The sequence below is a fragment of the Crocodylus porosus genome, unplaced genomic scaffold (genome assembly GCF_001723895.1).
Source record: "Crocodylus porosus isolate Cpor-Errol unplaced genomic scaffold, CroPor_comp1, whole genome shotgun sequence".
NCBI lineage: Eukaryota > Metazoa > Chordata > Crocodylia > Crocodylidae > Crocodylus > Crocodylus porosus.
Window position 1 is genome coordinate 42,586,716 of NW_017728886.1, and position 12,561 is coordinate 42,599,276.

Sequence of the window (12,561 nt, forward strand, 5' to 3'; positions counted from 1 at the left end):
TTCTATATTGCATAAAAATGCCATCAACTTCACATCTGTGGCCTTAATAAAGGATAGCTGGGTCATCTGATATTCTCCTACACACTTTAATATTTCTGGATATTTCTGATGCATGAGGTGCACAAACCCATGCATATGTCAAGCTGGAAAGATCCACAAAAAGATAAATGCAGGAAACTACAAAAAGTCAGATGCAATCTACTTAAAATGGACTTAAAAATTCCAGGTATAACAGAAGTAGACAGAGGAAGATATGAAACCTTCATTTGCTTTTCTAGACTACATTAATGTAAAATTTGTAAAGAAATCTATTTGATATAATTTAAACATAAATCCATCAATCTTCAAAAGATTTTAATTTTTTGATGAGAACTTACAGCAGACAGCTTACTTTCTTTTAGGAGCCACGCATCTGTTGCCAATGATATCAGAAAAATAGAATAAGTAGAATTTCCTAGAACTTGTGCAGGGTTTCTTTATCTACATATTTCAAAGGGCTTTGCAAACATCAAAGCATTGTTATCTTCTTTTATAAATACATGGACATGGAGATACTAAGGGATCAGGCTACTTGGCCAGCCTCACCCAATGAATTAGTAACAGAACTAGGAAGACAACTTCGGTTTTCTGGCTCCCAGTTTTTTGTCTTAGCTACTAAATAGCATTTCAGTGCTGGATCAAGCAGCAGAAGAATCTGCTGTTGATCTCACTGAATGAGATCATTATCCATCAAAGCCATTAAAGTATGCTTATATACTTTGCTGAACCTCAGTCTACCAATATAAATATATTCAATAGGAACAATGAAAACCTTAGAAATATACTGGCCAGAGGGCTGTGCAAAATTTTGCCCGGTGCTCTGTTTCAATGCGTTTTGAGCTCAAAATGGTGAAATCAAAATGAAACAAAAGCCTTCAAAACAGCTTTGAAATAAAACAGGGGCACTTGAAACATTTCAAAAGTTCTGAAACATTTTGAGTTTCAAAGCCAGGTTTACCTGGCTTCAGCACATACCCCTAGGGACAGTCTGGCACAGCCCCCACAGACCTCCCAGGGGTTCAGGCGAGCCCCCAATCTGCCTGCTAGATGACAGGAGGCTGGTGCTGCCAGCTGGGACCAGCGGTGGATGCAGCCCGTGCCAGGAAGATCGGTGCTGCTGCTGGCCCCAGCTGATCTTCCTGGCACTGGGTGCAAAATAGCCTATGGGTGAAATGTTGAAACAGCATCAAAACAGTGAAACAGTTTTAATGAAATGAAACGGAACAGTGCTTTCAAAACAAAACACTGTTCTGTTGAAATGTCGAAATGGAAGTCGAAGAGGAATGATGCTGTTTTGCATGGCCCTATTGAACAGGTAAATTCTTTTATACAATTTTTTTTTTTGTTTGATTCATTGTTAAAAAACACTGTATTAAGATATTAAGGTCCTGATACTGCAAGGTCTTTACATAGCTAGACTTTAACATTTATATGGAATACCAGTGATGCCAACAGTATCTATGTATGGCATCCCAATAGCTTTCATCACCATGATAACTAAGATAAAGATGCTCAGCTTTCATTGATGTGTTTCTATTTATGGGATCTATGCCAGCTTACACCAAAACATCCTGGCCAATTGATGTCAAAGGAAGCATTGCCATCAGCACCAACAAGGCCTCCAAAAAAAGGATCTGCCCCAGAGGAGTAATCTATGGGTCTCTCATGTCTACTTTATAAACATTTCTTAATGAACAAGCATTCATGCTGTGGCCTCATTTATTTATTAAAAAGCACTTCATTCAAGATAATTTACCTCTTCTGTCAAGAAATGTCATTCTTAACGTCAGGGTAATTATTGCTATTTAAATTTCAGCAGGCCCACGTGTTCATGTTTTGTTCACTATGTGCAAATTATTCATTTAGAATATCAAGTATTTTATCGTAGTTTTTGCATAACATGGAAACATATGATAATATGCAGCAAGACTGAATGAAATGTGTGAATTTTCCCATTCTATTTTTTTAATCTCCAGGTGGCCCCTGGAACTGATTGCATTTTTTGTAGTCTATTCCTACTTTAATTATCTTGATTAGCCAATAGCATGTTTCAAAGATGCATTTGTGACAGGTAATAATATTATATGATAGCATTTAATTGTGTTTTGAAATGTAGAGCCAGGTAACTGATTAGGCCATAATTTTAAAGATCCTAGTAGAAGACAAACTGATAGAAGTTATGACATAACTAGAGATTATGGGCCTGACACATTTCATATCTGTTCACACAAGTGAAACAACCTCAAACTCAGTGGAATTATGAATATGAATGGGATCAGAGTCAAACTGTATTCAAAGTGGATTTCATGAATGTTTATCAATAGGTGGATTAATTTGCAGAAAAATTCAGGAACTCTTAGACATCTTTGGGAAAAAGTGGTGCAGAAAATGAACTGAACTAATACCTTCTAGTGGGAAGAATTTGATTAACAGTCTGTTTTGGAATTAAACCAATGATAATTTGTGATGGAGATGAATTACCAGATCCTGAACCCTGGTTCTACAGTGAAAGGGAGGCATATGCTTAACCATTATCTTTCAGGGGCTATTGTTAGGAAATTTAAAGTTGGAGTACCTTTTAAACTAATTCCATTTTATGTGGGGAATGGGATTGTAATCCAGGACAAGGGAGACAAAATAATGGTTTAGCACCATCGTTGCTCTCTCTGAACTGCCTCAATAGGCAATCTAGGATCTGAACTCATGTCTGAAAAGCAGAATACTTTTCAAAGATTAAGGCATAGACAGGAAAGCACAACTATTCAATGTGCAGCATTTTCCTGGACACTATTTTTCAACTACAGAAAAAGAAATTATTGGCCATTTAATTCCAAATGATAACTTTTCCATGTACTTAGAGTGGCCATGGATTATGTATTTCAGATGTTTTTAAAATCTTTATTTTGCATTTTTCTGTCTTTTGCTTACAGACTCGCATACTACTATGGGATGCATAAGGTTATTCATATTATCACAGAATTCATGTCAGGTACTTCAGTTCAACAGATTGTACAAATTCTCTCCCAGCATTCCAACTACCACATGATGCCAATAAAATTATTTTTATATAAAGCCTTATACTCCTCTTGCCAAACTCTGGGATTTTTATTGTGCAAAATTCCCAGAGAGGTCAAAGAAAGATTTGCTTGAATAATGCTCATAGAACTTGGCTCCATAATTTTGGCCTGTTCTGCAAAACTATCATTTTAAAATGTTTCCACAGTGGAATTTTGAAGCTATGCTTTGTGAAGGAAAGGTTTCATGCAATACTTACGGGATCCCTTTTTACAAGGCCTGGATTGGGCACTACCACAATAAGATGGGCGATTGTAAACACAGAGTTAAGCACATAAGAGAAAAATAAATTCTTATGCAGTGTTATCCTTTGACAGCTGAGGCTCCTGAAAAATATGTAGCACAAGTTGTAAATTAGTGTTTTTATTCTGATGTCACTTTAATGTGCACATTCTGGCAACTATTTCTCAAGAATGCCATTTGGCAAGAGGTAGTCGGAAAACACATGCCTAGCATTACAGCCATGAGACGCAACAATTTTTTGTTTCCCTATTTACACCTGTTTAGAACCACCTGCTTCCCAGACCATATTGTAAGGGCCTATTGGCTCAAATTCTGAACTGTAGAAGGTTGTTTTGTTGGGTTTTTTTCCCACAGGAACAGAGCTGTTAAGTAGTGAAGCAGAACCCTGATAATTATTTCAGATGTGCATGAACACAAATGTTGAATGGCAGGAATGCTGCATTTGCTCTCCAAAAGTTAAATATCTCAAATATTCAGATCAAAATTATTTGATGCTTTTGGCATTAGTGATGAGTCAGAATGGGAATCTTGAACTGGAATCTCCTTAATTTTCAGGGAGATTTAGTTTTGCATCCTGCATGCTTTTTATTCCAGCGTATCTCCTAAGCCAGAAAGAGACACATTTTCCTGTTCAGATGTGGTCAAAATCTTAAAGTAAATTGCTGATTAATTTTTTAGGCTTTCTAACTCATGAGGTAAAAATCCCAAAAGAATAACTCAAAAAATGTCTGTATTCTTGAATCATTACCCTAGCCATGATTTTAGCTTCAAGCCTGATCTTTAGCTTAAATCTAATTTATATCTGAATCCAACCACCACCACCTCAGATCACCTGTACTGCAAGGATGTTGAGGGATAGAGAAAATGTGGAATATTTTTCAACAAGAACACCTGGTACATACCTTATTGTAGCCGAACCACCCCTTCCCTATGTGCTACCAGCCTTTAGCAGCTTGAACTTAATGTAAGCCAGCATTTTAACTTTGCTGCTGTTTGTGCTGTATGTATGTACACATGCAAGAGGCAAGGATTTCTTAGGGTGATATCTTTTATCGGACCAACTGTGTAGCAGAGGTAGACAAATTTTCAAATGCAAGACGTGCTTTGTTAGGTCTGACCAGAAGATCCAAGCACAGCATAGTAAAGGACAGTAGTGGGAAGGGCTGAGAGAAATTCCCAGGGGTAGCAGACACACAGGGGATTTATACATGCTCTGTAGGAGGGGTGGGTGTACTTTTAATTACAGCAGCTTTTACAGCTCTTGGAGCTGCTCTAATTAAAGCTCCCACAGCATCTCATGTAACAGCATCCCCATCAGAGGAAGACTAAGGTGGTACTGGGGCCCTGGGCAACACAAAATTGGATGTCCCCTTCACCCATAGGAACTGAGCTGCAGGGGTGGGGAGAGTGCTTCCTCTGCCTCCTGGTGCTGGCAGGGGAGGCTGGGTGGACCCTGCCAGGCTGAGGGTATGGGGGCACTGCCTGCCTCTTCTACCTGATCCATGCCCCACCTCTCCTGCTATGGTTGAATGTACACACACACACACACATGCACATACACAAGTGCACACACACCGACAGGTGTACACTCTACTCTCACTCTGCATACTGACACACAGATGCAAACACACTCTCCTTGCCATGAATGAACACAGACAGACACATACTTTCCCCTCACAGGATGTCCTTCCTTCCCCACTCAGTTACTCTGAGGCAGCCCCCACATGGATCCATCTAGCTCCCTGCCCTGGCCCCTATTAGACTTACATGCAGGGAGCTGTTGCCCAGCTCTCGTGTGGCTGCACAGATGCACAGGGTTGAGCCAGGAGTGCCACTCTGCATCGCACCACACCATACCGTGACTCTGAGCGGGTGGTGGTGGTGCTGGGAGGGGTGGCTATGGGGAGGCTAAGATGAATTTTGTGGGGGCTATAGCCTCCCCCAGCACCACTGCCCACCCACCTGCAGAGGTACACTGCAGTGCTCCTGGTCCTTCCTGGCCCTAGCCACCCCCTGCCAGGGAAGGCACAGCATTCCCAGCCCGCCCCCCCACAGCTTCCTTGGTGGAGGGGCCATGCTTCCAGCTCCCAGGGAAGTAAATGCAAGAGCTGTGATTTTAAACTTGGTACCATTTTTCTAGTTCCCCAGGAGGGAGACAAAAATGGTGCTGAGTTTAAAACCACAGCTTTTGCTTCCCTGCTGGGGATCCCTGGGGCACCAAATTGGTAGTGGCCTCTGAGCCCAGGTCCAGCTGGCCCATTTTTTAATGTGCCTATGGTCCCTGTGCTTAAAGTGGCTGGGGCACTTTATCTAAAGCTTGCTGAATGAGCTTTAGATAAAGTGCCCCTGCTGCCATTTTTAAGCACAGGGATACTGATACATGAGACATAGGAGGCTACTGGAGCATTGTAATTACCACATTCCACCAGACTTGATTCATCAAGTCTGCTCTGACACTGGAGCAGCCTCATTGCTAATGTATAGGTGCTCAAAATTAATGGAAGAAAAGAAGCTGATTAGTAGGAGATCAAGGCCTATCAAAAGGGAGGAGGGTCATTCTCATATTTCATGTATGGAAAGAATTCAGGAGGCAGGTAAAATACAATTAGCTATAAAACCAGTAACAATGTTTAGTTCTTAGTGTCCAGCCATCTTATGAATTTTTGTCTACAAGTTCACCTTTTAAAGGTGTTCCCTTGGGCATGAGGATAGTGAAGTCAAAGGTGGAATGGTGGTTCTGTGAGAAATGTGATGCTAATGAGATATGTTTCTGTCCTTTATATATTTTATGCAGTGTCCCCTCTCCATTCTCATCTACCCATTCTCCTACTAGCACAAATCTAAGTATCATACTGGATCAGCTTGTCTCCTCTGGTGACATTTTCCCCCTCATGCTTGCCTTTTTACCACTTCCACCTTCACTTCAGCACCAGCTCTGTACCTCTTGTGCCACTAGTCCTAACCTCATGCACTTCACCAACCTCTCCTCCTCTTTCTGTCTCTGGAACCCATATTTCCACCTTAAAATGACTGGAGCTATCTCTGATCTCATAGTATTTCATTCCTGCAAACTCTTAGCTCTCAGGGGGCATGTCTACATGTGCACATTTACTGCACAGTAACCAAAATTACCATGTAGTCTGGGCTACATCTACACATGCACTCCTGTACTGCACAGTAAATATGGTGACTTACACCAGCTTGAGCATACATTTGATACCTGCATCCTGCAGGTATCAAATTTATGCCCAATTAGCTACAGTGCAGTAACACATGTTGACACCTTACTGAGCAGAAACATTGTGTAGGACTGACTTGGAGCTAACTTTAGTCCCAAGTCAGTCCACACACGGCGTTAATGTGCTTTAACACCTGCACATGTAGACGCTGGCTTATTCCTGCTTATTGTGCAGCAACTCACTGCAGAGTAAATTTAAGCCAGCATAAATGCACATGTAGACATGCCCAGAGAGACCTAGACCTCTTTGGTTGGCACTACTTTGACAGCTGCTTTCTTATGGAGACCTCACATTCTCTGACATTCTGGATCATACCGTTTGTGTGTGATGACGTTAGGCTTCTCTTCTTCCATTCTTGGTGCTTCCAACCCTTTCCCTACTTGCACATTTCAGCTTTGCTTCTTTTCTGAACTCTTTTCATCATATATTACTGTCATCCACCATCCACCCATTTCTCCACATGGGTCTTCTTTCCTAATTTTGACTCTTGTCTGTTTCTCCTCCTCCTCACAGTATTCCACAATCATTCTCAATTACTTCAACTTCCATGCTGATGACCCAAGCTGCTAACTATGTATTTCTTTACATTCACATTTCATTTGACCACTACTGTCTGCCCTTTTTAACTGCATTTTATTTGAAGCTTGTTGTCAATTTTAAGGTACATAGCTTATATTTGACTGGATTCCTTGTAGTACATCTTCCTCATAATGTAGGAATCTACTGTAATTTTTATTTGCTGCCAAAATGCAAACTCTTGCCTTCAACTGACCAGTGAAACCAGACGCTGTCACCCATGTGTTACATTTTCATAGAAGCACCTCCTTTCGTCCATACTAACCCTTTCTTAGGAGGAGCTCCCTGTAAACATGTTACCTCATTATTCTCCTTCAAACCTGTCTTTAAACTCTAATGTGCAATGCCTATAACAGTTAGACCCCAATGTAGTGACACTATTGATTTATTATCCTAACAAATAGCAACTCATTGTTTCCCCTATTCCCCTGCATAGTATGTTACCAACTGATGGATGTAAGGAGCAAGGACCATCATTTGTTCTATAATTTTATAGTGCTTAACACAGTGGGGACCCAATTGAGGTTAACAGGTTCTATCATATAATAATGAACAAACAAATATCATGTTAAAAATTCTGGGAATGCCACTTTCAGAAAGATTGTGTGACTTCAATCTGAGCAATATACTGACAGAAAAACAGATGCATTCTACAGTTTTGTGGGAGGAATGATAGCAGTGAAATAATAACTCTGAGGCAATGTGTTCCCCTACCAGGACTATACTCATGTACCCGAATCTTTGGGGAGAAGGAGAGAGGAACTTACTTTTTATTTTCATGGAGCAAAGGCACTGTTGCCAACCCGACTGTCCTGGGCTGCTAAGGCTAGAGATTTTATTGTAATGCATTTGGTTTGCACAGGACTCGAGTGTTACAACAGTCATTTTTTCAGGGTAAGAGGCCTCTTTCTCTGGGAGAGGAGTTAACCCAAACATATATGATCTTTCAAGTAATGCAGCTGCTACAGCACTGATGACACCAGATAATTATGAATATTAACAGGGGATGTAGGGAGAGAATCTCCCTTGCAGTGAAGGACTGTATGTGTAAGATGTATGTTTCAGATGTTTTTAAAATCTTTATATTTTGCATTTTTCTGTCCTTTGCTTACAGACTCATAAACTGACTCATAAACTGACATCATAAACTACAACGCATGCAAGTTGTTATACCTAGTGCGTAAATCCCAAGGCTGTATTATATCACTGTAGTCTTCTGATACTAATCTTTCTGTCTGCCTGTCCTTCTCTCTGGTATAGTTCAAATCATCTATCATTGTGATTGCCAAAGACTACAAAACAATTTAAAGTTTTTATACTGAGCATGTTCTAAATCAGTTTCTTCTCATTTTGATTTTCCTTTTCTTTATGCTACTTTCCATGGTGCTTTGTTTTTCTAGTTCTTGTCTTCTTTCATGCTCCCCTGTGATGGATTAGTCATGGAAGGGGAAGCACAGAAGGAGGAGGGGAGAAAATGCTATTCTTGTTAGAAAGCCTCATTGAACAGACAGGGTTTTTTCTGTTAGATGTGGACATGTTCAGACTTATGGACTCAGGAAGGAGAATACGTCAGACTGATCCTGGCCTGTTTAGCTGAAAAGGCTCAGTGGAGCACATTTTCTGTTCCCTCACCATTACTGTATGTTCTTTGGGGCTTAGTCACAACCCTTTAGGATGTCTGGGATTCCCCTCTTGCAGCCCATTGCTTCTCCTGTGACTTATGAAATCTCTGTCTCTCATTTCTGAAGCCAGCATCTTCAGCCTTGGCTGGTCCTGAAGTTGTCTCCATTTCCACCAGAAGCGTGTGTCCCTTTATCCTGGTCTAAGCTTTCTTTGTCTGTTGCATGTACCCAGACTTTGTGTTTTTAAAGCTTTGCATCAACATCTCATGTCTTTCTTCCTTTCTAGAAGATACTACATTCTTTCACGTTAGCCCTCTGCAAAGAAATTGGAGATGATCGTTTTCCTTTTTCATACCTTCTAGGGTTGGAAGGGACCTGAATAGATCATCTAGTTCGAGCTTTTCTTGGGTGTGTTTACTCCCAGACAAAATCTTATCTGAGCTGAGAGTCTTTAATGATCAGGTTTTTCAGACAGGTGCCCCATAAAAAGATTCATGATATAAGGAGAGAGTGAAATTTGGCCCTAGAATAAAATAAGGATGGGACAAGAAGGAATGGACTTAACTTGTAGCAAGGAGGATAGATGCTGGATATTTAGACAAATCTAAGCATAAAAACTTTTATAACTAGAAGGCCATCTAGGGAGATTATGGAATCTTCCTCACAAGAGGTTGCACAAACATTTGCTAGAAATGGTCTAGATACACATTTCTCCCTAATGCTTTGCCTTTATACTTCAGCACATTTCATAAAAGAATCCTGAAATACTTTACAAGCACTAATTAATCAATCTCAGAAAGACTTTGTGAGAGAGTTAAATATACCTCTTTAAGTTTTTTCCTCTCTTAGCAGGGCAGAAAAGCTCAATGACTTATGTAAGGTCATAATGTGGATCAGTCAAAGAACTCTTATTAGAAACCAAATGCCCAGGTTCTTGTTCTAAGAACCAGATATATAGTTTCTTCTCATTATCTTGATGAATTTTGTTTCTTCTCATTATCTTGATGAATTGTATGGTATTGTTATAACTGTACTATCATCACAAAAAGTAAACAAGCAACAGCAAAAGAGCCCCAGATAATCAAATATAACTGTATAACTACAGTGCAAGTCATAAACATGTCAACATTTGTTAATGGTAATTACTTAATATCTAGAAAGAGCTATTCTAAGAAGGCAAAATTGTAATGATGCCAGGTACCATTATGAAATAACTCCTAGTCGATACTGACTCTTTAATGGTGATTGACAATTTTGATCCTATGAGTGGGGTAATATGACATTAACAAGTAATTGTAGCATTATGCTCAACAAGTACACTAAATATTTAACATGAACAAATTTGATTACTTGTCCTTTGGGCAATGTCAAGTGGAACGTTGGGAGTGCTTTCTTCAGAGGAATGATGGTGTATTCAGTGTGATTTTTAAAAGGCCATTTTAAAATGTTTATAGTTTTACTTGTTGTTTAAATTTTCATTTTTTGTTCCTTTTTCCACATTTAAATTAGTTCTTTTTAAAAATTCTGACTTTACTGTCGTATTGTTTCCCTCTTCCCCCCCCCCACTTTTCTTTGTCTGGAATGGAGGAATTAATTTATGATTAACAACTTAAATCTATATAGCATCCCAGTATATCAAACTATCTTTAGTTTTGAATTCAGCATGAAATGGAGAACAGATCATATCTGTGCTTCCATTCCGCAGCACACAAAGAGGTCAAAACACCAGTTTAAATTATTAGCCAGAGATCTCCCTGGTGTGTATGAATCCCAAATGAAATACCTAGGTGGCATCATGGGCTTTACAAAACACAGTCTCCTCTCTTGCTAGGGTAAGTGTTTAGAGATGTGGTAGTATTGACATAGTATACTTATTATTCCTACTTCCTACCTGGTAATAGCCCCTTGGGGATTGTGACAGCTAGGCATAGTATAATATAATCCTAAACCTAAGATTTATGTAAACTAGTTCCCAGCTGTCATACAGAACAGAGGAATTCAAAGGTGATTTAAAAGAAGCTATTGTTGTAGGCCAGTGTTTACACAGGAACTACTGTTGCAGATCCAGAACTGAAAACAATGATTAAGTTGAATCTCCAGTGTTTGAAGAGACAGGGGCTATTGCTTTAATGGAAAAGGTAGATGAATCTGTAGTTTGATTTTTGAAAGGCTTCCTCATCTTCACGGTGTAATAGGCTTACATTAGATAAAAATCTAGAGCCTAGAATTTTTATTCTTTCTTTTAGCTCCAGTAATTTCCACTCACTAAACCAAATATTCTCATGATTAATTTTTGCACAAATGTACAAAGCTCATAGCAGATTTTCATACCCTACTACTCATAGGAACATAGGACTAGAATAGACCTCCTGGGCTGTTGTATCCAATCCCCTGTGTTTTGTAGATAGCTGTTAACCTAAGGAATACCTATCTATAACTGCCACTTCAGATCCTCACATTCAGCTACCAGGTATACACCCACAGATCCAACAGGGAAACAGTTGGTTATTATATACCCAGAAGACCCTAAAAAAAGACCATGCCCATGCTACAGAAGAAAGTAAAAATGCATCATGGTCCATAAAAAGCATAAACGCAGACCCTGTGCAGTGGTTATCCATGAGTCCTTATCCTTCCAGCTGACAAAATGCTGTCATTGAAGCTATTACTTAAATTTGCTTTATTCTAAGCAACTGATATGAAGTAAAGCAAGAGGTGAAATGAGTAAATTAAAATAGAAATTTCAGATTGGATAAGCGTTATATTGAAAAAACAGAATATTAGTGAGAGTAAAGCCTCATCCTCTATTTCTGTTGGATCTCAACCTCTTGTTGAAAGTGTGATGCGTTTAAATGCATAGACACCTATACATGTGCCTGACACCTGCTCTGACATATTTTAATTAGAACACACTGGAGCAGACTTAACTGAATCTGCTGCAGTATGCTAATTAGCACATTCCCGCAGCCTCAGTGTCGCATGTATTCAGCATCACGTGTATTCAGAGTCACACTAGCTTTAGTTAAAGTGCTCCTGCTGCCATTTTGAAACATGGGACAGTGAATACATGAGAAGCTATCTGCGCTTTACTTAAAGCAGCTCCCAAGAGCCGCTGTAATTAAAGTGTCCCCTCCCTCTCCTACACGGCATGTGTAAAGATGCCCTATGATTAGACTGTGCATTATAAATTACAGTGGCAGAGAGAAACATTTCAGTTAGAAACTGCTCAAAGCACACAGACTCATTTTTATGATTAAAATCAAACTTAACCAAATCATTAAGTTCATTTTGTAAGGCCGCCTTAAACTGGATGAACATATTGGGCGTGTCCATATATGTAAGCACGTGTGCTTGCAGCAGCTCAAATAGAAGCAGTGCAAATTTGAGCCGGGACCTTTTGTGTTGGTGCACATGCCCAGAAATGCACTTTGTTGTGTAGCAAATTGTGCCACTTAGGGCAAAATAACTCTGCCTGGCTCCTCCCAGATCTGCAGCCAGGGGGAGCTAGAGCAGTATAAAAAAACTGCCCTGGGGAGTAGCTCAGGGCTATTTGCCCTCAGGATCTTTTGAGGCCTAGCCAGTTGTTATCTGAGGACACAAGCCCCTTGTGTCAGCTAGACTACTGAAGCAGCATCTCAAATTCACTTTCTAAAATACCCCAAAATCCACATTCTTCCACAATCGGAACAAAAGGGGAGGGGGGGAACTGATGAGATGGGCAACGTTTTATTGCTATATTTACAATGTTAAAGAATTTTGGAAGCCTA

General features: G+C 39.8%; 1 protein-coding gene across 1 annotated transcript in view; it reads right to left on the reverse strand.

Annotated features, from left to right (window-relative positions):
• Window positions 1–12,561, reverse strand: part of CALCR (calcitonin receptor) — a 140,682-nt gene that overhangs the window by 81,587 nt on the left and 46,534 nt on the right. The window contains exon 6 of the mRNA XM_019533292.1: window positions 3,314–3,440. Coding sequence (XP_019388837.1) covers window positions 3,314–3,440 — 127 coding nt within the window. The remainder of the gene's footprint in view (window positions 1–3,313; window positions 3,441–12,561) is intronic.